At 51.0% G+C, this 24,996-nt stretch overlaps 11 protein-coding genes across 11 annotated transcripts; 6 read left to right on the top strand and 5 right to left on the bottom strand.

Annotated features, from left to right (window-relative positions):
• Positions 1–884: 884 nt before the first annotated feature.
• Positions 885–1,320, top strand: BCR38DRAFT_404970 (Apc13p protein-domain-containing protein; the record flags this gene model as incomplete). The annotated part of the gene is made up of 2 exons (XM_040857910.1): positions 885–887; positions 940–1,320. The coding sequence occupies 2 exons, from the start codon at positions 885–887 to the stop codon at positions 1,318–1,320; spliced, it is 384 nt and encodes a 127-aa protein (XP_040721535.1).
• Positions 1,321–1,777: 457 nt separating this feature from the next.
• Positions 1,778–2,540, bottom strand: BCR38DRAFT_404969 (putative SPP30 protein; the record flags this gene model as incomplete). The annotated part of the gene is made up of 2 exons (XM_040857909.1): positions 1,778–2,267; positions 2,341–2,540. 2 exons carry the CDS (start codon positions 2,538–2,540, stop codon positions 1,778–1,780), a joined length of 690 nt encoding a protein of 229 aa, XP_040721534.1.
• A 563-nt stretch (positions 2,541–3,103) lies between these two features.
• Positions 3,104–4,304, bottom strand: BCR38DRAFT_470784 (uncharacterized protein; the record flags this gene model as incomplete). Its single annotated transcript, XM_040862844.1, has 3 exons — positions 3,972–4,304; positions 3,534–3,922; positions 3,104–3,450 (listed from the first exon to the last, which is right to left on the bottom strand). The coding sequence occupies exons 1-3, from the start codon at positions 4,112–4,114 to the stop codon at positions 3,104–3,106; spliced, it is 879 nt and encodes a 292-aa protein (XP_040721533.1). The 5' UTR covers positions 4,115–4,304.
• Positions 4,305–5,306: 1,002 nt separating this feature from the next.
• Positions 5,307–6,974, top strand: BCR38DRAFT_520226 (splicing factor, Prp19-binding domain-containing protein). The gene has a single exon (XM_040865158.1). The coding sequence runs from the start codon at positions 5,541–5,543 to the stop codon at positions 6,951–6,953; it is 1,413 nt and encodes a 470-aa protein (XP_040721532.1). The 5' UTR covers positions 5,307–5,540; the 3' UTR covers positions 6,954–6,974.
• Positions 6,975–9,473, bottom strand: BCR38DRAFT_418465 (DNA polymerase alpha subunit B N-terminal-domain-containing protein). Its single transcript, XM_040859226.1, has 6 exons — positions 9,002–9,473; positions 8,768–8,938; positions 7,894–8,719; positions 7,691–7,792; positions 7,398–7,655; positions 6,975–7,292 (listed from the first exon to the last, which is right to left on the bottom strand). The coding sequence occupies exons 1-6, from the start codon at positions 9,328–9,330 to the stop codon at positions 7,116–7,118; spliced, it is 1,863 nt and encodes a 620-aa protein (XP_040721531.1). The 5' UTR covers positions 9,331–9,473; the 3' UTR covers positions 6,975–7,115.
• A 181-nt stretch (positions 9,474–9,654) lies between these two features.
• On the top strand, positions 9,655–11,536 carry BCR38DRAFT_359839 (CRAL/TRIO domain-containing protein). The gene is made up of 3 exons (XM_040857152.1): positions 9,655–10,506; positions 10,564–11,380; positions 11,447–11,536. Exons 1-2 carry the CDS (start codon positions 9,822–9,824, stop codon positions 11,040–11,042), a joined length of 1,164 nt encoding a protein of 387 aa, XP_040721530.1. The 5' UTR covers positions 9,655–9,821; the 3' UTR covers positions 11,043–11,380; positions 11,447–11,536.
• Positions 11,537–12,561: 1,025 nt separating this feature from the next.
• BCR38DRAFT_331634 (uncharacterized protein) lies at positions 12,562–13,468 on the top strand (the record flags this gene model as incomplete). Its single annotated transcript, XM_040855074.1, has 3 exons — positions 12,562–12,732; positions 12,811–13,204; positions 13,302–13,468. 3 exons carry the CDS (start codon positions 12,562–12,564, stop codon positions 13,466–13,468), a joined length of 732 nt encoding a protein of 243 aa, XP_040721529.1.
• A 2,590-nt stretch (positions 13,469–16,058) lies between these two features.
• Positions 16,059–19,109, bottom strand: BCR38DRAFT_418462 (uncharacterized protein). The gene has a single exon (XM_040859225.1). The coding sequence runs from the start codon at positions 18,828–18,830 to the stop codon at positions 16,440–16,442; it is 2,391 nt and encodes a 796-aa protein (XP_040721528.1). The 5' UTR covers positions 18,831–19,109; the 3' UTR covers positions 16,059–16,439.
• Positions 19,110–19,294: 185 nt separating this feature from the next.
• Positions 19,295–19,884, top strand: BCR38DRAFT_404962 (Alb1-domain-containing protein; the record flags this gene model as incomplete). The annotated part of the gene is made up of 2 exons (XM_040857908.1): positions 19,295–19,325; positions 19,385–19,884. 2 exons carry the CDS (start codon positions 19,295–19,297, stop codon positions 19,882–19,884), a joined length of 531 nt encoding a protein of 176 aa, XP_040721527.1.
• A 2,446-nt stretch (positions 19,885–22,330) lies between these two features.
• On the bottom strand, positions 22,331–22,822 carry BCR38DRAFT_330341 (beta-ketoacyl synthase; the record flags this gene model as incomplete). Its single annotated transcript, XM_040854949.1, has 1 exon — positions 22,331–22,822. A coding segment is annotated over one exon (492 nt), but the record flags the coding sequence as incomplete, so codon positions are not given.
• A 1,144-nt stretch (positions 22,823–23,966) lies between these two features.
• Positions 23,967–24,971, top strand: BCR38DRAFT_493793 (NAD(P)-binding protein; the record flags this gene model as incomplete). Its single annotated transcript, XM_040864711.1, has 4 exons — positions 23,967–24,003; positions 24,068–24,315; positions 24,439–24,631; positions 24,715–24,971. 4 exons carry the CDS (start codon positions 23,967–23,969, stop codon positions 24,969–24,971), a joined length of 735 nt encoding a protein of 244 aa, XP_040721525.1.
• Positions 24,972–24,996: the final 25 nt, after the last annotated feature.

The following is a 24,996-nucleotide window of genomic DNA, read 5'->3' as shown; positions in this document are numbered from 1 at the left end:
CGCTTTGATGATACCATACCATACCATACCTTTGCATGGGAGACTCTCCAAACATCCTGTCAATATTGCATCCTCGGCAGAGGTTGACAGAACGGGGGGGAGGGGGATGGTGGTTTGTGAGGGGGCAGAAGTACAGGGCAAAGGGAGAAAGTAAGGAGAAGAGAGACGCGACAGGGAAGGTCAAGGAAAGGAATGGAAATGGATGAATCGATACCTCACATGTTCTATATCACTGCTCCATGACCAGATCACATATCATTGCGCAACTTTTCGATCTTGAGTACGGTGAAGTTGAGGTAGCCAAGTGGACAGCTAAGGTCTCTCCAGCTTGTTGAGATTTAATGGAAGATTACTCATACGAAGTCGCCCGTTACATCATATGGGTTCCGTGCGTGTTGAACTATTCACTCAAGAAAATGTCACAAAGAATACTACAATACGGCCATTAGATCAATCGGTAGAGAAACTAGTTCAGTCCCCTACACCCCGAAGGTGCCAACTACCTAAAAACTTCCTGAAGCTGCTTGACACAGTCCAACTTAGTTTAGCAACGCATCTCGCATAAAAGAGTGGCTGGTCTGGTTCGTAACAACCGCATGCTGAGGTCCAGAATTCTTAGCATCGTGCAAGGGGCCATCCATCCTTTCAAAATAGGGGTCAGGTTCTCGGTAGCTTGGGTGGTGGTTTCCTCAGCTAGCAGAAGTGCCTCTGAAGTATCGGTACTTGCTGAGCTGGGCCCCACCTTCAAACACCAACCACATTAAGCAAGTCAACATCCATCTGGGACTGAGGAAGTCTACAACCCCAAATCGCAGGATATCATCATCTTGGGGCAAACAACCCAACCCTTCATTCCCGTCTCAATCGTTTTGGTAATACATACCATGGTAAGTGACCTCCCTCCTCCAAACTAGATCACCGACTAATCTCCCCGACAAGAACAAAGACGGCACCTTCACCCACATCCACCTCACCCGCGCCCGCGACGCGGATCTCTTCGAGGACTTCTACCGCGATCGTCTGCCCGCCGACGAAATTTACGTTCCGCCGCAACATGCGCCCATCAACCCGGAGGACGAGGACGATGTTGTGCCGGACCAGCATGCGGCTTTTGGGATCCAGAAGGCGCTTATGACTACCGCTGGGGGACAGCAAAGAGGGGGTGCAAGTGGAGCACGAGGAGCGGGAGGTCCGCCGGCGTGGAAGGACCTGGGGTTGGGGGAGTTGATGAAGAGGGGTCCGCCGCTTATGACGGGGAAGGGGGGCATGGGAATGGGAGGGAAAGGGGGCACTTCGGCACGGGGGAAGTTGCCTAGGTGAAGTGGATGAGAGGACGAAATTGCATGTGCTGGCTAGCGGTATGGTCAGTCTTTTGTGGTATTGTTCCACGCATGAACTAGAGGGGTGGCTGGAGCGAGTGACGGAGACGTGTCAGCTTCCATTGCTGGGTCCAGACCGGGAAACAGGGATGAAGGCCATTGTAGCCAGAGTTGTGGTCATGGGTAGGTGAGAACCCTGACGTTAAGGGACTTGGACCAGAGATGAAGTATGATACCCGCGATTTGCCAGTCAAGACTGCACTGCTAGACCCGGCCTACGAGACGAGCACCAAATCAACTCAACGAACCATATGTTAGCATCTGTGCCTCGCGATGCCTTTGATACCGCAGTTCCAAACACCATCTTCCTGAACTCCCACATCCTAACCAAAACGCCATTCACTCCTCAAGCCAGAACCATTCTACCACCGTGCGCTTCCCCAGGTAGTCAGTCACCCCTAGCCCTTTCCCAAGAATCCCTCCCTCTCCATAACCTCAGGCGCAAACTTAACCAGAAACACCGTCCGTCCAGGCCACATCTCCTTTCCCCCGTCTGCTCCCCCAGCCCCTCCATCCTCCCCTCCCTGCTGCTGCTTCCCAACGCTATGCGCCGTCACCCTAGCGGGAAACGCGCTCCCGTCGCAAACCCCCTCCACGATGCCCGCCACGTAGGCTGCGCAGCTGAGTTGCGACATGTCCTTGGGCACACTGATGTATGCGTTTACGAGGGGCTCGTTGTCGATGATCATGTACTCGTCGGGTTTGGATGGGTCGGAGCTCTTTTCCAGCCCGTCGGCAGCGCGGCCGAATAATGAGGTCCAGACTTGTTGTTTGATTAGGTGCAGGAGGGCGATTATGTTGAGGGGGCGGAGTTGGCTCCGTGTCGGCTCGCGGTGTAGGAGGAGGTCGAGAAGTTTGAGGCCGATGGGGTGACCTTGGGTGTTAAGGCTTCAAGGAATGTTAGCTGGTTCACTGGTGAGAGAGCGGGGAGGTCTGGAAGCAGGGAACGGGGAACACAAACCGTTTCTCTAGATCCTGAATACTCTCTATGCGCTTCGAGGCATAGCCCACCATCTCGGAGAACAGGTAGGCGAAGCTGGCCTGGCTGAGCTCCGACGTCCGGGTTCGGTTTAACGGGCGGTGATAGATAGTCTTGCCGTTTGATGGATAGCGGAGGCCGGCTTGCTCCTTGCTGCCCTTGCTGGTCTGGAGATTGGACATTATGGTTATGAGATCTGTTTTGCGACGCCAAGGTTGCTCAATGGCCGGCGTCGTGGGTTGGATTTATGAAAGCGTTCCCAGGTGCGAGAGGCCGACTTTGAGGTTGATGCTCAGCGGAGGCCCCACATCCAAGCGTTCATTGCCTGGTGAGGTAGAGGTACTTTAAGCTACTTTGCCTGTCCTTCATTTTAGTGGACCTCTATCGTCCAACTCACCTTGCTGTGTAGAAAAGCTTACGTGACCGACCTGAAGTCTCGGATATCTCAAGCCAATTTATCGTCATTGACGCCAACGCCCTCGGGCTTCGTACCATACGTGCCACGAATTTCTGTGTGAAATTGCAGCCGACTTTACACCCCTTTCAGTACGTAAGGTAGTTGGCTCATCAACAATCACTCAGTGCTCTAAAAATGATAATGGTGATATTTTTATACACCAGTATTCATTCCTATTCTGGCTAATTTATAATGGGGATCTCTTGACATTATCCTTGTACTGGACAGACACAACATCGACGGGACTGCACATAACTTTCGTTCCTCTCTAAAGACGGCGTAGCAGGCTCAATCATACCATGCCCAGTCCTCATGATTCCCATTCTCCGGGGCTGGATCCTCGGCCTCTTCCGGCACTTTCTCCAAAGGAAGCAAGGCCGTAGTAACAGCGATGAGAAGCGTCAGCCCGCAATACTGAAGCCCAATCCACCCACCTTCGAGCTTCATGCCCAGCGAGAAGAGTCCAGCAAGCAACAGCTGAGCGTAGATTGTTCCCACCAAATCAACCATGCCGACTAGGCCAAACAGGTGGAAACGGTGTACCGGGTCGATGTAGAGACTCATCAAGCTCCTTGTCAAACTACTAACGTCTGATCCCAGCGCCAAAAGACCGAGCCCAAACACAAAGCCAGGGACTGTGGGCGCCAGACCAAGAACAAGCGCCGCGACGAAAGTGATGCCATACCATCAGTGGGCAATAGCTAGATCTCGTCCATACTCATCGGTCGGGCGGAAGTTAGGGGGAGTGGTGCTTTGCATGAGGGCTTTGGAGAGCCAAGGCAGGACGCCTGCGGGATCGGATCACCTGGGCGACACTGAAGGCGCACTGGACATATCCGCTTTGGAATAAAGGTACGCTGTATCGCTTGGAGATGAATTGGGCCATGAAGGAGGAGGTTGCGTGGAAGATGGGCGAGGTGGTATAGGTGCAAGTTTTGATCTGAAGGTTGCTGTTCTTCGGGTTCTTGCGGGGTTCTTGCGGTATCCGTTATAATGGATATGACAGATGCGTCACGGAGACCAACGCCAACCCATACTGGTGACCATGGACCCATTCGCTCCATCATTAGAGCGGACAATGAAGGGGCTAAGAGGTTGCCACATACGCTGGCCACATGTATTATCAGGCATGATGAGTTTCAAATAGGGGACCTACCTCTTCTCCTCGGTAGCTGCGTCGGCAAGCATAGCCAAGAGCAGCGCGACCATAATCGGGTTACCACCGCCGAGAAGCAGGCCTATCAAATCAAACCAAACCAAGCGGACTGGCATTGCGCCACGGAACGATAAGACCAACATGGTCCATAATACACCAAGATAGTGAGATCTAGACCTGTAGGTTCAGGGGCATCTGGGCGCAGCTTGGGGGATCTAGCAGTCTTTGGGTTCTAAATGAGATAGGAGATGAGGCAGAGCGTGCAAAGAAGTCTGTTGCTCACCGGTAAGATTTAGAGCTAACGCAGGTTTGTGGCCACTGCTGGAGTTCTTGTTGAGGACACACAGCAACTGGGCGATGAGAATGAGACGAAACAACCCATACCCATCAGCCACAAGACCCCAAGGAAAGGCGCCGGCAAAACAGACGATGGCATTCAAAGAAATTTGAAGCGCGAGGATAAACGCAAGCTTGTATGGATTCCAACTTGCACATGTCCACGCTGATGGGGCTGTCAAGTCTTTGCACCTGGCTGTGATACTCGTGACACAACACGTCTTCCATGATGCGAGTCTGCGGGATGTCCAGAAAGCCGCCGGTCAAAGCCGCCATGAACATAATGAAGCAAAGCAAATTCATAGTGGCACTGCTGCTGTGGGCTTTCGGGATATAGACGTTTGTGATCGAGATCACGGACGGAATCCGCAGCAACGGGAAGGACTGCCAGGCCATCGGACGAATTGCGATGGTCGTCCGCTATGGCGGAGAATGAAAAAAATAAGTAAAGTACGTCTACTTCGATTACACTCTCTCGGAAATAATGACATGATAATGCCAAGTCGACGGCAATGCATCGCCGTCATATATAGTCGAGAGACTCTTTTAAGTACCTGCTGCGCCGCACCAATAACGGATAAGTCAAGGGACCGGACGGCAATGTCACAATCATGGAGATAAGCACTGGGAAGGGGATGTAGTTGGCTGAAGTCTACGGTCTGGCTCCCCTTGGAGAAGGGCATTTGGACATAGGAAGACCGTACCTACCTGATGTAGGAAGGTAAGAAATACAGCCATAGTAGACAAGGGATACTGAGAGAAAAGAAAATTGAAGAGGTGTAGTCAAGATGGCAAGAATAAGATGTCGGCGAAGATTGATCCTCCTTTCTATACTATAAATTAGCACGTAGTACGGAGTATGCGCGGACTGATGGGGCAGTTATTATGTCCGTCCAATGATGTAAAATAAGGTAGGCGTACTACGCCTGATTAGGAGCGCACTAAATCCGACGGATGTGACAGCTTGGTCCGCCATTTAAATGTGACAAAGTGAAGTCCAAACAAGCTCCTACAGTGCCATCATTGACCATTTTGAACTTAAGCCTCCTATGCTCCACGAAACCCGCCCCCGGCACTCCAGTCCCAATACGCATATTGTTTGACGGTGTTGGTGTTGCGATCAAAACTTGCGCCTACCACTGCAACAAACAACTTCCATACTGGCGACCAACCCAACGCGCTCCAAGCTCGACAAACAAACACCCCCAGTCCAGCCCCTTCATCACGCTCAGTATGCCCATAAAACCCGCGCGGCCGTTGCGCCACCGCGCAGGCAAAGTACTAGACAACTCGTCGTCGTCCGAATCCGAAGCATCAGACGTCGAAGAAACCCCCGTCGTGCCCCCATCAAAAGCCACCTCGGCCAGCAAGATTGCCAGCGGCAACCTCAACAAAGTTGACCTGAACGAGCGGCGGCGGATCGCGCAACAACAAGAAGAAAAGCGCAAAGCCGCCGAGCTCGCCGCGCGCGCAGCAGCCGAAGAAGAAGAAGGATTTGTGACTGAAGAGGAGGAACAGGCAAGCGAAGACGGCGAGGAAGAATCCTCCGACGACGACGAGGAGGAAGAGGAGGAAAGCAGCGAAGATGAGGTCCCCCGGCGCGCCATGATGATGCGCCCCAAATTCGTGCCCAAATCGCAACGCAACGGGAACAAAACGGCCGAACAAGAAGCTGCTGAGGCGGCCGCAAAGGAAGCCGACGAAGTAGCGCGTAAGAAAGCGGATGCGGATGCTATGATCGAGGAGCAGATTCGGCGGGACCTAGCGGCCAAGAAGGCAGGCAAGAATTTCTGGGATGACGCCATCGAGCTCGAGTCAGATGTGGACACGTCTGATGAGGTCGACCCGGAAGCTGAACAAGCAGCGTGGAAAGTGCGGGAGCTTAAACGACTGAAGCGGGAGCGCGAAGCCGTCGAAGAGCGCGAAAAGGAACGCGAGGAGCTCGAGCGCAGACGCAACCTAACCGAAGAGGAGCGTGCCGCCCAAGACGCGGAGAAGATCGCCCGGCAGCGCGAGGAGAAGGAAAGCAGGGGCAAGATGGCATACTTGGGGCAGTACCACCACAAGGGGGCGTTTTACCAGGAGGAGATGGCGGCCGAGGGGCTCGATAAGCGGGATTTGATGGGGGCTAAAGTTCAGGACGAGGTGGATCGGAGTTTGTTGCCCAAGGCGCTGCAAATGAGGGATATGACCAAGGTGGGCAAGAAGGGCGCGACAAAGTACCGAGATCTGAAGTCCGAGGATACGGGAAGGTGGGGCGAGTTTAGGGATCATCGCCCTGGGAAGGGGAGGGACTTTGGGGGAGGGTGGGATGTGGATGAGCGGTTTAGGTCAGATCGGGACAGGGAGAGGGAGGGGCCCGGAGGGGCGAATGCGATTCCGCTTGGAGATAGGAAGACGGAGAGACCGAGGAGTCGAGAGCGAGGACGCTACGGGAAGAGCAATTATCGGCCTCGAGATGAAGATGAACGTCGCAGGGAGAGGTCCAGATCGGGGTCTCCTCCCAGAAAGCGGGAAAGAAGCAGATCCAGGTCACCGAGGAGAGACAGCCGCGATCGCCATGACTATAGTCGGCGGAAGAGAGATCCGTCACGAGATGCAGATCGCTACGACAGTGATAAGAGACGGAGAGTAGATACCAGATAGTGGGAGCGCGTTGTCGTGAAGTCATCAATTCATGCGGGCTACCTACCCATTCACTACTCAATTATACAATCAATCCTGAATTTTGGGGGAATCCCTTCAACCCATTGGTCCATTCCACTTATAGTAGACGAACTCCTTGAACCCGACGAACCCTATGCGTTCTCAAATTCTCGTGATTTCGACTCTCGCCCTATCAAATATCTTGTGACTGACCATCCCTCCACTGCTCTGCTCCTCTGGACTCAAGTTGGGAGGATACAAAGTCATACGGGCGTATGTGCCCGCACCCTTTCGTTTAGACAGGTAACCCGGGTTGATGACGAGTACACTTTCGACAACCTGGGGTATTGATGTCAGTAAACCTTCTTCTCTTCCACAGTATTATGTTCTTCCTGATCACGATGATAACCATGCATTGGAAAGCAAGCACGAACGAAAACTCACCTTGGCAAACGGCGGCAAAGCACTCGGCACAACCAACACATCGGGCCTCACATTCACCATATCCCCCAGACGCAGGTAACTCGTATCGAGCATCGCGCCCGTCGGCAGCCCGCTCGCCGTGCCGGTTTTTGGCAACTTGGTTCGGTCCACAGGCGGGTAGACAGGGAAGTAATGCCGCTGCTCGATCAGATACCTCGGCAGCCTAGATAACAATTGCGCATCGGTCGGCCTGCCCCCGATGAGCTCCTCGTGCCGCAGCTCCCAGAGCACGTCCTGCGAGGATACCCCAGGACCATCTCGTTGAGAGACAATGTCATGGGGTTGCCGATGATGCGCGCTGACTTGGGCAGGCCGAGGTCTTTCCGCGGGAACGGGTCCTGCGGCCAGGAAACGTGCTTATCGACTGCGTCGCGGACGGAGGGAACGAGGAGTATGGTGACGTGGGGTTGGCATGCGCGAGGCGGTTCAGCGCGGGAGAGATCAGATACTTGAAGACGGTAGACATGGTGGCCGTATCCGGGTCGATGTTGGCGTCTGAGGGGAGGTCAAAGTCGCCCGATGCGATTAAGGGGTGGTCGACGTCGATGAAGGGCCCGCATAGGACGAGCGCGTCGGCGTAAGTGTCTGCCGCGTGGCTGCAAAGCGCGTGCAGGGGCTCGAAATCGAGGTTGTCGTCTGCGGAGTAGGGCCCGGAGCCAAAGATGATGTTTAGGGGAGCGGGCTCGTCGTCCGAGTCCATGGCTTCCGGGCCGCCGCGGAGTTTCTCTCGGTGGGCTTCGATGGCGACGGTTGAGGATGCGGCATTGGGCAGTAAGGGGATGTCGAGGAATTCGTGCGCGATAAACTCAAGTCCTGATGTGTTGATGCCCTTGAATGCGACGATTTGCCCCGGGACAAAGTTGAACCCTTTGAGCTTTTGCACGTTCAGGGGTATTCTTAGACCGCCTCCTGTCCTCCTTGACGTCTCCAGCACAAGGGATGCAGTATTTAGCTTGCCTTCGGCCGAGTCGGAGGCTATCCTGCCAACTGAGTAGATTTCAGCAGTGCTTTGACTTGCAGCACTGCCGAAAACCGCGTCATCTAGTTTGTGGTACTCCTTCACCAGGGTGAGGAACTCGTCTATCCGGTCATCCAAAATCTCTGACGCTTCTGAGGACTTCATGGCCAGTGGCTTGTATCCCAACTTCTTTTGATCGGATACTGCAGTCAATTTGATGCGAGGCTCTCCGTAAGGTGCAATGGGCGGTGCAGTGGGCTTGAGGTGATCATTAAGGACCTCAATCACCTCCCCTGGTTTCTGTCGATCGTTGAACGTAGTTATTCTAAGACGAGATGAGCATGTTCCTCAGGCTGTCTGCGAGTCGACTTACGTCATGGCGTTCATGGAGTCTATTTGCCTATCCACCGCCGTCGGCGACTTGTAGTCTGGTGAGCTCGGTATCCCGCCTTTGACCCTCGCCACGGATGGCGTTTCGAACTTCTTCTTCGCTGCCGCGTTGCGGTTCAGTTTTCCTGCTGCCGGCGTGGAGAGTCCGTCCAGCCTAGACCAACCAACAGTATCAGTCCCTATACTCTTCCTGTTGTATTATATAGAGCCTACTCACATTCCGAACACATCCCCGCTGTTCTTGACTGTGGTCCGCGGTGTTGCGCCACTCCGCTTCTCCGTTTTGATATATGCATGATGATTTCGGTTCTCGCGCTCCAAGGCATCCTGGATGTCCCGTTTCAGATTGCGCAGGGTGTCGACCGACAACTGCATTTCTTCCATGTCCATCTTGATGCAGTACGACTCCCACTTGAAGAACAAGTCCTGTGCCGAGAGCGAATGCATGCGCATTATGGACTGCAGCTCAGCCAGCATGTCGGGCTCGAGGGGCTTGTCGCCCAGGGCGAACCGTTCGTTCAACTCCTGAACGGCTGCTTCTGCCATGGTGGATAAGCTCGTGTACTCGAATTGTGCGATTGGTGTCGTGAAGACTTGGAATTGTCGAAATTGTCCGAATCCTCTGAGGTGGTGGTGGTGGTGGTCAATTTGTCCGAACTTGAGAATTTGGAGAAGACGCGACCGAGACGCGCTCCCGCGTAAATGGGATTTGGAGATTGGCGGGGCACTTGAGCAAGGAGGGGGGGGGGTCAAGGATTTGGGATCCAGGGTGAACAGGCTAAGACCCGTTGCGGTTAGTTCATCTTATGATTTATGTTCAATTAGTGGCTAGTCCCTGCGGATATCTGCAAGGGTCTCAGACACCCGCTGACGACCTCGCAATTTCGGTGAGAAAGAGGATAGATTGATCATTTTACAGATCAGATTACGGAGTAGAGACCGATATCTTCTTTCTTTAGTCGCTGTTATAAATTGACTGTACTTGCGGGCGAACTCAATTTCTGTTTTTTTCTGAGATTGCCATTGAAACAAAGATTATGGCGACTGCAGCAACAGCATCGTCATCGGCGGTGGGAGATGTGGAAAAGGGCAGCGCAGGCGGTCCCCTTAAGACGCCGATTGTGGCTCCAGTCACAAACAGCAAGCCAGTTGAGAAGCCCGAGCTCGCAAAGGACCAACAGACCAAGTATGACTGGCTTTTGGAGAAAGCAAAAGGGTGGACTGAAGTTCCCTCGACCCAAGGCAAAGCCGGCCCTCTCACCGATCACGAGAAACTATGGCTTACGCGAGATTGTCTGCTGAGATACCTGCGCGCCGTCAAATGGAATGAAAAGGAAGCCGAGAAGCGAATCCTCGGCACACTCACATGGAGGAGGGAGTACGGTGTCGAGGCTCTCACGGCTGATCACATCTCGCCCGAGAACGAGACGGGCAAGCAAATCCAGTTGGGCTACGACAAGCAGGGTCGCCCTTGCCATTATCTGAACCCGGGTCGACAGAACACCGATCCCTCGCCTAGACAGGTGCAGCACTTGGTGTTCATGCTGGAGCGGGTTATCGAGCTCATGCCCCCGCAGCAGGAGACGCTGAGTCTGCTCATCAATTTCAAGACCAGCAAGAGCCGGTCCAACACGGCACCGGGTATTGGGCAGGGGAGGGAGGTGCTCAATATCCTTCAGACCCACTATCCCGAGAGATTGGGGAGAGCATTGATCATCAATGGTAAGTCGACGCCTGACGCATTGCGTGCTTGATGCTGCAATCCCTGACCAAATCTAGTCCCGTGGGTCGTCTGGGGTTTCTTCAAGCTCATCACGCCCTTCATCGACCCCCTGACCCGCGAGAAGCTCAAGTTCAACGAGGACATGTCTCAGTACGTCCCCAAGGAGCAGCTATGGACCGAGTTCGGAGGTGACTTGCAGTTCGACTACGATCACGCCGTGTATTGGCCCGCCATGCAGAAGCTGTGTGCGGAGAAGCAAGCGGAGCGCCAGAAGCGGTGGGAGGCGGGCGGTAAGCAGATTGGCGAGTTGGAGGATTACCTGACTGGACACGTCGCCCAGGGAATCGCACCCCCAAGCACGTACCAGGTTGCCGTCGAAGCGAATGCTGCACCGGAACCAGAGGATAAGGTTGGGGAGACGGCTGCGCAGTTGGGAAATATGAAGGTAGGCGAGGCTATCACGACGCCGGAGCCGTCGCAGAGCCCGTTGGAGGGCATTGCGGAAGCGAAGGAGCCTGAAGAAACGACGAAATAGTAGAGCCCAAATACCTGGGTGAGCGAGTTTTGATAGATTGAGACGCTACGAATATGTAGCAATGCTCTTCGGCGGTTATGTCACTATAGAATTTCCTTAGGATAGAGGCTTCATTGCGAATAATGCACTGGACCTGCACCAACAACACATGTATTTGCCAGGATAGCTAGCTAACTCCAAGCTAGGTAACTTGCCCCGTGAACGGATGTCTGACCCAAAACACAGCTGCCTGCATGCGCCGACCAGACGAACGAACCAACAAGAGACCTGGACCAGGTCAAATTCATATCGGTTCTGAAAGTTGCCCTTTTTCCCATGGCCGACACCCTCTATCTACAGTAAGAACAGCTTGCCCTGTTTAGTTTCTACGATTTGCAAATTACAATCTGATTCCGCTAGCGTAGGGGGTGGGGGCCTCTCGTGGTCAACGTCGGAAACCATGTGGCAGTTGGTTTCGTAGGCTGAGGAGGAAAACTGTTATGGTACAAAGGTCCTGTTTTTGGGAATTATTCAGCTATCCCACTGAATACTTATTTTGATGATGATTTGCTTGCTATCATTTTTACTTCATCAGGAGTTCTTGATTCTGCTTCTAGTTTGATGTCTTTCCCGATGCTGCATATTATTCATTCGCAAGTAATCACACTACTATGATGCTCTACTTAATCATGAAAGGCTCCGGATTCGGATATCCGGAACTACAAATACTTCCGACGATAGTGGCAACAGCAGTTGCGGCAAGCATACAAGTGATTGCCTGTGGTTACTGACATTCCAGAGCCTTTTCGAAGCTTAATCCAGAATGGAACCATCAGGGATCTTTTGTAGATGAGGTGCAAACTACATTCTTAGGCATGTATCTGTCGGCTTGGGCAAGAGAGGCATTACCCTATGTGGATCACGTATATGTAGCTGTGCCACGTGTAGCTGATTTATCCCGTCCCCATTTCGATTCCTTTAGACTCGTGAAATGCTGGACTTGGTACTATATCTCCTGGAGCAGTAAAGCAGTTGCTGCATTTAACGAGGGCGACAGGGCGACAGGGCGAAATATGGCCTACAACGAAAGAAGTTTGCACGCTGTGCGACGACAAAGAGACGATCGGCTGCCAACGAGTTGGGTCCCATGCTCAACAGTATATTCCGGTAATATCGAATCAGAAAAACAGCGCATCCATGTTTGATGTCTAATGAAAACTTTGAAGACCTTCGTTATCATGTGTTGCCGCCACTTCATAAAGGCACAACAAATCCGGGTTGGATTGTTCGTCATGGCTCATACCGACTGGAATATCCGGGTTCATTCTAAAGCAAACATATTGTGTTTTCCGAAGGCCCGTGGGAAGATATCAGTATTTATACTTAGCTTATACCCTCCTACTCGGGTCTCATAGTTTCTGAGGAAGAATCTCACCACTTGATCTCTTCCAAGTTCGTTACGCATTGTGTCTGTCTCCTTCTGGTGCGTACATCGAAACCCAACCGAGATCCTCCGCCAGAAAATATGTCCTCAAACGTGATGCAAACCGGGCCGCCGTTCGATATAAACGAAGACTCAGGCCCTATGTCCAACAGCGTTTGTTGGGGTTTCACAGTCATCGGTGCCATCTTCGTTGGAGTCAGACTATACGTGCGAGGGGCCCTCCACAAGAAACTCTGGGTTGATGACTATTGGATCATTCTGTCATTGGTCAGTCCGCCTGTCCCATCACCAGCAAATTCTCCAACTACTTCATGAGGAAAGATGATTAACAGGCAGATGACCTAGATTTGCACTGTACTAACCTCCATTCTCACGAGTTTGGCCGTGAGCTACGGAGGCGGCAAGCACATGCAAGCCTTCGATCCCCAGCGGCCCGAGCGAATAAGAGGTGCAATTCTATGGCTAACGACAGCCAACGTACCATCCATCATGTCCATAGCGTTGCCCAAGATGGCCGTCATATCCTTACTCATACGGCTTCTGGTGCCTGGCCCACGCCACCGAATGTTCCTCTTGGTCATGGGCACAATCTGCATGTTGTCGCTATCGGCATGTGCCATGCAACTCATGCTTCAATGCAGCCCTCCTAGCTTTCTGTGGAACAGGCAGGGCCCGGAAGACCAGAGCGGCACTTGCTTGTCTCTTAAAACTACGGAGTACCTTTCGTATTGGTGTGGGGGTAAGTTTCATTACAAGGACACCTGAGGATGACTTTCAATTCATGCGATAACTATAACAACGAAGGGATCGATGCTGATAATGAAAATTCGGATTAGCATATTCGGCCTTCCTGGACTTCTACTTAGCCCTGTACCCGTCCTACAAACTCTTCAACCTGCAGATGCCCCTTCAGAAGAAAATTGCCCTGAGCGTTGCTTTGGGTTTCGGTGTTGTGTACGTTTTTCAATCGAAGTTTATGTGTCCCTCATGGTATATTAGCTGATAAATGGGTGAAGGGCCGGCTGTATAGGTATCAAAAAAACAACTGTAGCGGCGGGGATTGGCAAAAACGACCACACTTGTAGGTTTTGTTTCCATTGTGGTCTCTCTCTCTCTCTCTCTCTTTCTCTTTCTCTCTTTCTCTCTCTTTGTGTGTTTCTAGGGCGCACACCTATTATAATAAGAAGCCAAATCTAACAGGACGTTCGCAGTTTACCTCTTGCCACTGTTATACTGGGGCGTGTAAGTTTTTTATCTTCATTCTTTCCTGTTTGAACTTACATGCTTTGTCGCCAAGCAGCATACCTTTATGTACTAATACGCATTTACGTAACTAGTATAGAGGCCAATACTCTCATAATCGCGGCCTCTATCCCAATCCTAGCGCCCTTACTCGAAAAGGCTCGTGTTGTCTGCAACAGCATCAAGTGGCCTTCTAGGTACTTTTCGTCGTCATCCAGGAGATACTGCAAGTGTTGTAAATGCTGTAGGTGCTGCAGCGGACACCCCAGCAGCGAAGGAGGAGAACGAAGCGAGGGAATTAGTGGGGAGGGGAATTACAGGGAGGCAAACAGTAAGGAGAAGATCATCACCATCGGGAAAATCGAAGTGCGCAAGAACGTCAAAAAACGCCCGGATGACAGCCTCCTGTTGACTACAGTGGACCAGGGCGACTCGGAACTGGCAGATACGGAAAAGAAGAGTGTCCATGAGGAGAAAACACTTACAGAGAGACGCGAGGCTGTTCAGAAATTTGACAGTCGTCAGTTGAAAATTGATTCTGGCACTCGTCAAATTTCTGCGCCTCGGCCGCCGAAAAACAATCAAAATGAGGCTATTCAGAAATTTGGCGCCCAGAAACCCGAGCCAGTCCAGAGATCTGCCGCTCGGGAAAGTTTGGCTGTCATGAGATTTCGCATTCCCAGACCCCAATCCATCCAGGCATCTGCCACCGATAAAACTGAGGATGGCCAGAATGCTGGCAGTTTTCGAATCATTATACCTCGAGAGTCTAGCACTCTTCAGATCAAAGCGGTTCCGAGACCCGGTCCTCCGCATATCGAAGGCGTCCAGAAATCTAACACGCAGGAGGGAGTTGTTCAGAAAGCTGATACTCAGCCCAACGAAGCTGTTAAAAGGTCCAACAGTCAGCGGGGTGGATTTGTCCAGAAACCTAGCACTCTGCAAGACGAAGCGGTTGAAAGGCCCAGCAGTCGCCTAAAGGAGACTATCGAGCAACCCGACATTAATCAAACCGGGACTGTTCATAATCCTGAAACTAGTAAAACGGAATATGTCAAACAACCTGGCACTGCTACAAATAAAACAGCCAACAAACCCGTTAAACGGGCCGTTAGTGATGGTATCTTGCGGACTGATACTGTTGCGGTTGAGTTCGAAAATCGTAAGAATGGAGCAACTCCGCCTCCTAAGGCGTGGGCACCTGTGTGAGATGGGGGTCGAAACAGGATAAAACAAATAACGGGGCAATACGAGATGTAAAGGAGGACAAAAGCGAAAATGGAAGAACTCTCATCTTCTATAGGGGCAAATGTAATCCATGGGGTTGTTTGGGATTTAGTTAGGCCATAGGTCCACGTTGGCAATCATCCTTGAAAGTAATAATCAATAATCAGTGAATAGATCTTATCATGGTACTACGATGATGCTTCCACATCAATATTAAGAATGCTAAATCAATAAGGATTTTTCGAGAGGACTTATCCCTCAACCTTCACCTCTCCTTCTAGCTCCCCATCCCAAGGATAACTCGACCTCGTCATCCCACACTTAACCATCACCCAATCATCCTCCATATCCCTCCTCGTCAGGATTTTCCGGCAAAATCTCCGGATCAGGATGAGAAAGCGCCGCATTTCGCTTCACTTTGACAACACTGCATGGATACAGTCATGATGTAGGAATTGTATACGTTGAAGAGTCAGTGCTGTGACCTTTCAGTTACGTGGTTTAGACCTGCCTAGCTGGTTTCTAGCATGAGCAAGGTGGTCCCGCGGGTGCGCAAATCCTGTAATTAATATGCTCATTTTCCTTTGGTATAACCAAAACTCTAGCTCCTTACCCCTTAATACCGGTCGCAGGTAGCGTCGCCCGCCCACTAGTGTTATCTGTGATGATATTCCCCACAGCCGTTCTGACAGAAGAAAATCCCTCACCTAGATCCTCACTTTCCTTGACGTGCATGGGGACCAGAGATTATTCATCCTACCTTGTGCAGAGACTCTTGAGGACCGGGACCATCCTTTCTACCCATTGACTTGGCCCTTCGGGTCTTAGTCCAACCTTCGCTCTTAATAGCTTCAGATAGGAATCCATGCTTTTACAACTTCACAATCTTTAACCATCAGAGTTTATGACAGAGTCATTTTGCTGCTGTTGTACACCCGCCACCATGGCCTTTTTTGTACCTTCATTGAGAAACAGTCATTTCGTATTGCGGTCCCAACGAAAGCTATGGAAATGGCGTTGATCTGTAAGGAAGCAAGACCATATATGCCAACTGTGGAATTGGTGGCGTGAGGTCACGGCGAGGTACACATGAAATATCTGAGATTCTTTGGTGCCCCTGTGTGGCTTGGGATCCCCCACCTGTACTTCCCTTCTTCACCTTCGTATGTAGCCGGAATGCCAGTACCAGTGCGATCTCATATCAACCATAAAAACCTCATCACTAGTCCAAAGCAAGTTCCTAAACTGCAATATTTTATCAATGAACAACTCAAGTGAATTATCAATCGGTATCCTTCACATGTATTTTAGTAGGTACTAATACTGATACCTTTCACTGTAATCCCAGAGTCCGTGATCCCCACCAACGCCATCGCTATGCTAACAGATACGTATCCAGTCAAGCCTCCATAGATGGCGGTCACACACATAACTGAACCAGCATCAATGTTATGTATGTAGAAGCATCATTGCTCATTTTCCTGCACAGTTGGGATGGAAATCGTTCATGCCCCGAGGTCCTCGTCACCCGACTCTGGCAGAGGACACAGTGTTGCTTCCTCCAACGAATCCCCGGCCACTTCAGCTGAGGCAATTTCTCGCTTCTCAATATCTTGACTTTCTTCCCCGCCTTGCGTGTTCACATTTTTCAAGTCATCTTGTGTTTTTTCTTCATGAAAAACTTGGTCCTGTTCCACCACAGTGTTACCAGATTCTACATTTGCCTGAGGCGTAATCTTAGTCGAGGTATTGGCCTTGGCTGTCACGACAGCCTCTGGCACCAGGCCGCTAGGCTCATTAGGAGGTGCAGTTTCGCCCGCCTTGTGTAGTGCTTGCTTATCAGAAGCCAAGTCATGGAAAATTTCGTTGCTGTCCAATGCATTGCCTCCTTCTCTTGACAAAGCGGATGCCTCAACCGACTCCGTTTCTCCAAGTGTGTTAGTCTCAGTTTCGCTGTTTTCGTTCAGCTTCGTGCTAGAAGTGAGAAACGAATCTGGGTCTACGCAATCGTAGAATAGCATGAAGACCCCGCCTTGTGCGAGGACCGTTTCTTCAGAGACTTCCCAGACAGTCTCATCGCTAAGTCGCCACCACCGGTCTCCTTCACTATCGCTTGTATCGGAGTCGGCAACGTCCAATACTGTCCTCTCGTCATCCACTGTCTTGGTTTCCGTTCCGTCAGTCGAAGTTGTGGACTTGGCACTGGAGATGTCGTCAGACTTTGATGATTGCCGGGGGTGCCGCCGGTAGCAAATGTAATGTCCATTCTCATGCTGGCCTTGGTGCGTGATCACGGCGCATAACTCATATATTGGCCCTGTAATTTTAGAGGGCTTTGCATCGCCAGCAATCATTGAAGTCTTTGGATCAGACAACCACTGCTCCTCTTCGACGACGTCCTCACTCTGTAGTCCTGACCCACCGGCGCTACCCAAGCACCACGGGCCAAGGTCCAGAGTTCTGGGAAATCTAACAGCAGCAAGGTTTTTGAACATGTATCCGGTACGCTCGTCAAAGACTGACCTATTCATGTGAACAGCAAGACTTTGAGGTGGACGAGCTATGACGGCCTGTTTCGTTTTCGTCGAGTTGACGCGATGTTGTGCCGTAATTTTGCATTTATCTGACAGTGTCTTCTCTTCAAAATCGTCTTCCTCTAAAGCCAGGTGAACTGCCTCCAGCCTGGCTCTAGGCTCCCGTAAGGACTCCTCGGATGAGCCCACATCCTTACCTCGACCAACGATGATATTGAGTAGACGCTGCACCTTGAGTAAAGTACATTTGGCGCACTCAACCCCCTCAATGGCCTCAAGGTGAGTATATGAGTCCAATCGCTCGTAGAGGTCGTGCTCCATATTCCCGACCCCCAAGTTCAGCGTGAGACAGTTGAAAGGGATCATTGAGAGTCCATCCGAGTAGCCACACTGAACGCATGCGACTCGCTGTGCGGCTAGACCCTCAAGAGGGTTTCTTAGAAGTTTGACCTCTGAGCTGATCTTTGAAAAGACTGTCAGAGACTGGTAGCCGCTGTCATCGCTGTGTTGACTATCTTCAGTGTCATCTCTGGCTGCAGCGAACTCGAGCCCTGGCGACTTGTACAGAACCTTCGCGGCGCTGACGACCTCTTCGTCGATCTCATCAAGCAGCTTCGAGAAGTATTCCTGAGCATCTTGCTGTTGCCAGGTGTCGAGGGATTTGAGCCTAGGAGGTGTCCAGAGAGTTTTCCCATTATTCTGTCTGTCTTTCAAATCTGCAATCAGCCGTTGCAGGGTGCTTGCAGACCCGTTATTTCCTGCCTTTTCGGCATTGCCAGTCTCGTCCAAAACACTCGCCAGGTAGTTCGGTAACGGCTCCAGCGACGTAAGGCCTTGCAGTATACTATTCTGGAAACAGGAGTTGTCGTAGTTTCCCAAGCCGGCGGGCTGGTCGGTATTTCGGCTAACAAACGTGCTGCTAGATAGCGTGGCTAGGCCTTTCCTACCGACGCTTGCCACTGAATTCATGATTCCGCCCGGCTTGTCCACGCGTAGGATCTTGGAGAGTAGCTCGCTCTTCGCGGCATAGTCTCGAGGTTGAGGAGGTCGCATCGACTTCGGAACAGGGAACAAGGGCGGGTTCAGCCAGCTTTCGAGGCGATATAAAACGGCGGCAGGAGTTATGGCTATTACGAAGTTCCAGACGATCTCCCCGGGCTGGCGCGTCCTAGAGAAGGGGGACCAATGAATGGACTGGTAGAAAAGCGTTAGGAGTAGAATTACTGCAGGAATGATAATGCTTGGCTGCTGTAACCGATCGAGAAGGGTAGCCTGGGGAGAAAGGATGTTGTGACTGTCGGGGCGGTCGAACTGCCTCCCAAAATGCTGGGAGCTCATCCTGAAATCCAAGTCGTATTGCATGGACAATTCAAGGTCGCGTGTTCGATCGTCTGGAAGGGTGAAGTTGAGCCATGACGAGGTGGACGGATTATTGAGCGATGCGCCAAGAGCTGTCGAGAGACTAGCGATTCGGTGATGGGATGACCAGTGGATCAAATGGCAAGACGAAGGTTTAGAAACTCAGCGTTGGGGATACTATCATCTACAACTCAAGCTCCTGCCCATGCATACACAGTGTTCAAGTGTTGAAAGACGCCAAGCATTAGAAGGGGCGACCCGCAAAACAGGGTTGCCGACCAGATGTTTCAGGGAATCAGGGTTGGTTTATTTGTACACAGTAGTGGATGGCCACAGCTTGCCCGCTGGGCGGTCCTTATCGATGTTATCAGGAGATTGCGGGGCAAGGATTCCGAAATTTTGAGGACAACCCTTGTCTGGTCTTGTTGAATCAAAGACTGTCGCAAGAGCAAGATACCATCTGAAAAATGGCCAAAGTCGCGATATCAAAGAGAAAGCGTACGGTTTCACCCACGGATTTCCCTTCTTGTTATTGCAGACAACTGACCAAAATGCAGCGCTTTCCAAGCACTCGCGCGAGGCGAGGAGAGCAACGTCTCCCAGCATCGACACCGACAAGTCACTTAAGAATGTGAAGCCTCCACCCGAATCAGCCGACCATCGCCCTTCAGTTCTAGCAATCCATAGTGGCGCAGGGGTCTCGAAGAAGCAGAAGCGTGGCAGGAATCTGAGCACCAAGGCGAAGAAGAGAGCTGAGAAGGGCATGGACAAGGCGGCTGCCGTCATGGATCGCACAGAGAACAAGATTGCCAAGAGCAAGGGTCGGGCTCGGTCGATCCAGACCAGAGCGAAGACTTGGGATGACATCAACTCTTCAGTTCCTAAAGTGAGGCACACAACAACCGAGGATGGGATCGACGAGGACGAAGACGTTGAGGACGTGTCCGATTTCGACGATGAGATGGGTGAGGCAGACGCTGCAGCCGCTGTTGTATTGCAAGCTAGAAATACTCTATTGACACCGGCCATGGAGCAAGATGAGGACGAGATACTATGAAGTCGCATTTGTTCTTTCAACTGGGTGGCACGGCGTTTAAGGGGAAAATAGACTGGCCAGGTTAATGATGAAAATACCCAAAGGTACATATTGAGCTTGACAAAATTGATGATTTACACACCCACGGCTAATAACTGCTGCGTTTTGAATAAAGATACCTATGGTGTGGGCCGAAAATAGCATACTTCTCACAAGTTCTCGGCCCCTCAGGGTTCACCTATCTTGCGTATTTACGTTAGGTCCGGGATATAATCACCTTTAAGATCGGACTTGACCGGCTCGACGATACGCTTATTCGCACCTTACTTATATGGACGGGTTTTCGAAAGCACGGATTAGTCCACGCTTAACCTAAAGACCTTAAGAAGAAGATTTAACAGTACGACGAAGAATCTATGTCGATAACAACTTGGACGAATATATCTAGCCGCGTCTGAAGGAATACTAGGTCTGCGGCGAACTGGACGAAAGGATAACCGCCGCGTATAAAGTCCTGTGCTAGGAAGATATCGATCTCTAGATCTTGCACGATCCGACAGGCGACGGCGATAGAGATCGTCTTACAATACAAGTCCTCCTTCGTTTTCACAAAGGTCATAACAAGGAGATGGTGCCTATTTGGTTTCCCTTCGTCGAGGAGAAGCTGTCTATACTATGTCAGACCTCTCACCTCCTCGCTAAAGCTTACCTAGTTACGACGCCCGAGCTGAGCCTTCAATACTAAGATCAGCATACCTGCTATTTATATACCGTAGAAGAAGAAGTTCTAGTATAAGCCCGTGTTCCGGTAGACTGTCAAATCCTTTAAGGGGCCTAAGAAGTCGGACAAACCGCTAACGTCGAACGTATTCGATTATAACTCGGGAAAGCTAGGAAATGCGGCGGGATTACCTGATCGAATCTAGTCGTATATTGTAACGAAACCTCTAATAGTCTAGCTGCGTAAACCACTAAAGAGTCTATAAGGGTTTGTGCTAGTAAGTAAGTCCTGCTGCGGAGTCCTCAAGCAATAATATCGGGGTCTGACGTATGGAGTATAGTGCTTTGGGGTAACTGGAGTATTCGAGTAGGGTAACTGGGAATAGAGTCGTCAAGGCAGTTTGCCTCACCAATGGGTTAGATTGATGCTTAGATTGATCACTGAAGTAGAGACTGTCTATCTATGAAATGCCTGGGAGTCCTGTCCCTTATATATCCGTCTCTCCTTCACTGATCCCCACTTGGATATGTTCTCTGCCAACATATCGATTGATTGATTGATTGAAATTTAACGTCTCATCACGTAAGACGTGCCGGGCGCAGTGCCGGCATGGTATATGCTAGTCGAATCTATGTTACAGGGGACTGTCTTCATCTAACATTCCTGTTCAGTGCGATGGGCAGATCTCAGTAAAGAAATTGGTCTCCTCCGCCCATTGGCAAAACAAACGAGCTCCCTTGGCCGTGCCTAGGAGGGAATCTATACTATTCTTGGCCATATGCGCTTTTAGATGACCGGGCGTGGCATTGCGGCCGCGCTTGCAAAAGTAGAAGTGGACTGGTGTCTTTGTCTTTCCACACCCGCAGTTGAGCAGTGCGTCGCGATGCTGGAGTCTCTCGTGGTAGGTCACTAAATCCCCGTGGTGCGACCTCGCTGCGAGTAATCTACTTAGGTGTTGCCGGGGCAGGCCAAGTTCGGGGGGTCGTGGGTGGATAGCGATCCCTAGATCTCGATACTGTTGAGGGCAGGTAGTGGCCCATCGATCGTTGAAACCCTCCCAAGTGTAGGATCTCGCGATTCTCTTTATATGTGCGAATGAGGCCGGGTGTTGTGTCTTGGGTGGTTGCTCACAGGCCGCTTTGGCCTGGACATCTGCTTCTTCGTTTCCGGGGATGCCTACGTGTCCTGGGCACCACCAGATATACACTTGTCCCGGGGATGTCCAGGGTTTTCGCTCTCTCTGTGACCAGGTTTTGGACAGCTCTTGGAAGGCAGTGAACTTTGCTTGACTGCTTCCGGGACTTGGACAGATGAGCATACCCGCAACCGCGAGATTATCGAGGCAGATGTGGACGTTATCTGCCATGCTGTTGGACGGAAGCTTTACAGCCTCCTGAAGCCCCCGTAGTGCTGCGTGGGCTTCCGCATCGTATACCTCTATCTGAGAGCCCAGTAGTTCGGATCCGCAGAGTAGTCTTTTACCGGCCTGATAACCAGCCCAGCCTGCTCCAGCTAAAGTCCTGTCGCTATGGGTAGCCAGCGAGCCGTCTGTATAGATTATTATATCGCGCTTTGAAAACTCGTTTATCCTTTGTAGAAACGAGCGGGCAGCCTCCTCCTTTGACTGTCCTGGGATATAACCGATCTTGGCGAGGGTGATGGACCATTCGCCAGCCTGCTCCCAGGGCGGTATTTGCAGAGGATCTATATATTCTGCAGTATCTGGGGTTAGGCTCGCCATACGCCTTAACCTCGAATCGGGGCCCGTAGGATGTCTGAGCCTCCTGCGTAAGAGATAGTCGACATGATAGACGTGCCTCCTCCAGTGGCAGCATACCGGTGGAGATAGTCTGGGTCGCGTGACTGCATGGATTGATAGTCGACAGTAAAGTTACCCACGTAGACTGCCGTGTTAGTGCCGGAAATATCTTCCATAGAGACGCCTACATCTTCGAAACACTTGAAGACTACTTCAAGAAGTTTCCGCTGCTGAGGATCCATGTACGAAGCCTCGATGTTGTTCATTCCAAAGAACGAATTATCAAATTGGCGTATATCTTTCCTAATAAAGTATCCGCCGTCAACGTTCATGATCCCGGCTCTACTGTTATCGTTGTGATAGAACCCCTCAATGTTATATCGGTCTTCAGGCACCTTACCTTGTGCTGACTTCTTGTTGTATAGAAAGTCCCACAATTCCGATGGGGACGATATGCCGCCTGGAAGAAGGCATGCTAAGCGGCCAAACGTTACGTTAGCTGGGAGATATCCATCAGACAAATATCATGGGAAACAGACCCATTCCAGCTATGCATACTGCATCATCATCGTCTAATGAGGCCGAGGCTGAGACCGAGGTCACGGTCGACGGCTCATCAATTGCCGGAGAACCACTCAGGTAGGTGGTTGTAGGGAATGCGGCAACTGATTTCTCATAGTCGCGAACCAAAGGATCCGAGGGTTGGGACACGAATGATTCGAATGTGGGGATTTTCAATGTCCTAGTCATGTATGTTGACAAGTATGGTTGTGAAAGGCTTGACGGATTAGAAGCACACTTTCTGATGAATAGTGACCAGTCCAACTTACGAGACTGATCCGATCGAGGACTTGGGAACTTGTGGGTGTCGAGCTTTATAGATCTAATTCATGTGAGAAAGTTTTAGATAAAGTCCTACGTTGTTTACAAGACATATTCGTCCCGATGATCATGGTGTCAGCCTGAGAGTCGTTGTCAACTATCACTGAGAAAGTTCCCTTCCTATGTATGCTAGCTACATGTTACAACCCCCCGGTTCAATACAATATATGCGGTCAGTCTAACAGCTGAACTCCAAGTTCAGAATCCTAATCTTGGCCATTGCAGATTTCTCTCCTGTGTTACTAGAATTCGTCTATTCTTTTGCTTCCCTTCCTCCACCTCGGATCCTTCGGAGCCTATCATCAGCAACTAGACAATAGAATTACCAGGATCCAGGGTATTTGCAGCTCCTATCGTGCTGACATCTCTAAGATGAAACACTGAGTGCATATATCTTCCAAACAGGCAAGTCGTTAAGGAGACAAACCCGAAGATAGGCCATGCAGAGTTGAGTCGTGGCGAAGGTTGAAAACACTCATGCATGCATACGAAAATTCCTTGATTCCAAATGTTCTTAGCTACACCGCTATGTGAAAGAAGCAAATTAATATCACAGCAGTCAAACGAGCTTGATAAGAAACGACACGTGTTCTTCGCAGTGCATAAATACAATACTCTACATCGTGGGCATGTAGCGTACGCCGGGCACAACTGTCCATAGCATCGACTTACCCAACCTCACCTTAGAGACCCGATCAAGTTACCTCCCTATCCAGAAGAATTTGCTGTTCTTGTTTCATTATGCAGATTACTGGATACGCTTTCGTCGTTGGGGGTGGTGAGTAATACTCCAGAGCAAACGGCAGGTCTATCAAGAGAAGTGCTGATACACAGGTATGAAGGAAGCGGCATCGGAAGGGCGTGCGCTCTTGGCCTTGCAAAAGATGGCGCCGCGGGAGTTCTTGTCGCTGACATGAACATCGAGGCAGCAAGACAAGTGGCTACTGAGTGTAAGGACGTAGCAACCGCTGCAGACTTTCGCATCGAGTCACTCCACATAAATGTGACCGAAAAGAAGTTCGTGGAGCATGCAACTGAGTTTGCGGTGCAAACTTTTGGTAGGATCGACTATTGCGTCAACTGTGTGGGGGTAAGCACACAAATATTTCGGCTCCGTCTGAAATGGGGTTTGACACTGCTGACATGTTTCTTTGATCTAGATTGGAGTCAAAAAACAGCGAGAGATCTCGGAGGCTGACGTCGCGGGATTCAGCCGCTCAGCCGCTCAGCCGCTATGAAGGCCCAGGAACCAAAGCCAATGGGATCATCCGATCGCGGGACTAACCGCGGATCTAACCGCGGATCTATTGTCATCTTAGTTTCGGGATCATCCTTTGTGGCGACTCCTGCGATGGTGCAGTATACAACAGCGAAGCATGCGTTGATTGGTCTGACCAAAACTGCTGGTAAGCTTGCAGAACACCCATTATCCCACGCGTTTAGAGAGCACACATCTGATTGAATATTCCCGTACTGACATCCCACGTAGCTCTAGATAATGCAGCTCATGGAATTAGGGTCAATTGTATCTGCCCTTCATGGACGGATACCCCCATGATCCAGAGGGCTAGGGATGGCGGAGTGGATATAGATGCATTCGTCAAGGCCGCCGTGCCGCTGGGCCGTATGGCGACCCCTGAGGAGGTAGCTGATGCAGTCATCTTCCTTTGCAGCCCCAGGTCGAGCTATGTGACAGGCTGCGGACTCATCATTGATGGGGGAACTACTATTACCTGCCATGTGTAGATATGCCAAGGCATTATAATGTTAG

Source organism: Pseudomassariella vexata, assembly GCF_002105095.1.
Source record: "Pseudomassariella vexata strain CBS 129021 chromosome Unknown BCR38scaffold_1, whole genome shotgun sequence".
NCBI lineage: Eukaryota > Fungi > Ascomycota > Sordariomycetes > Amphisphaeriales > Pseudomassariaceae > Pseudomassariella > Pseudomassariella vexata.
This window is presented reverse-complemented; position numbering and strand designations above follow the sequence as displayed.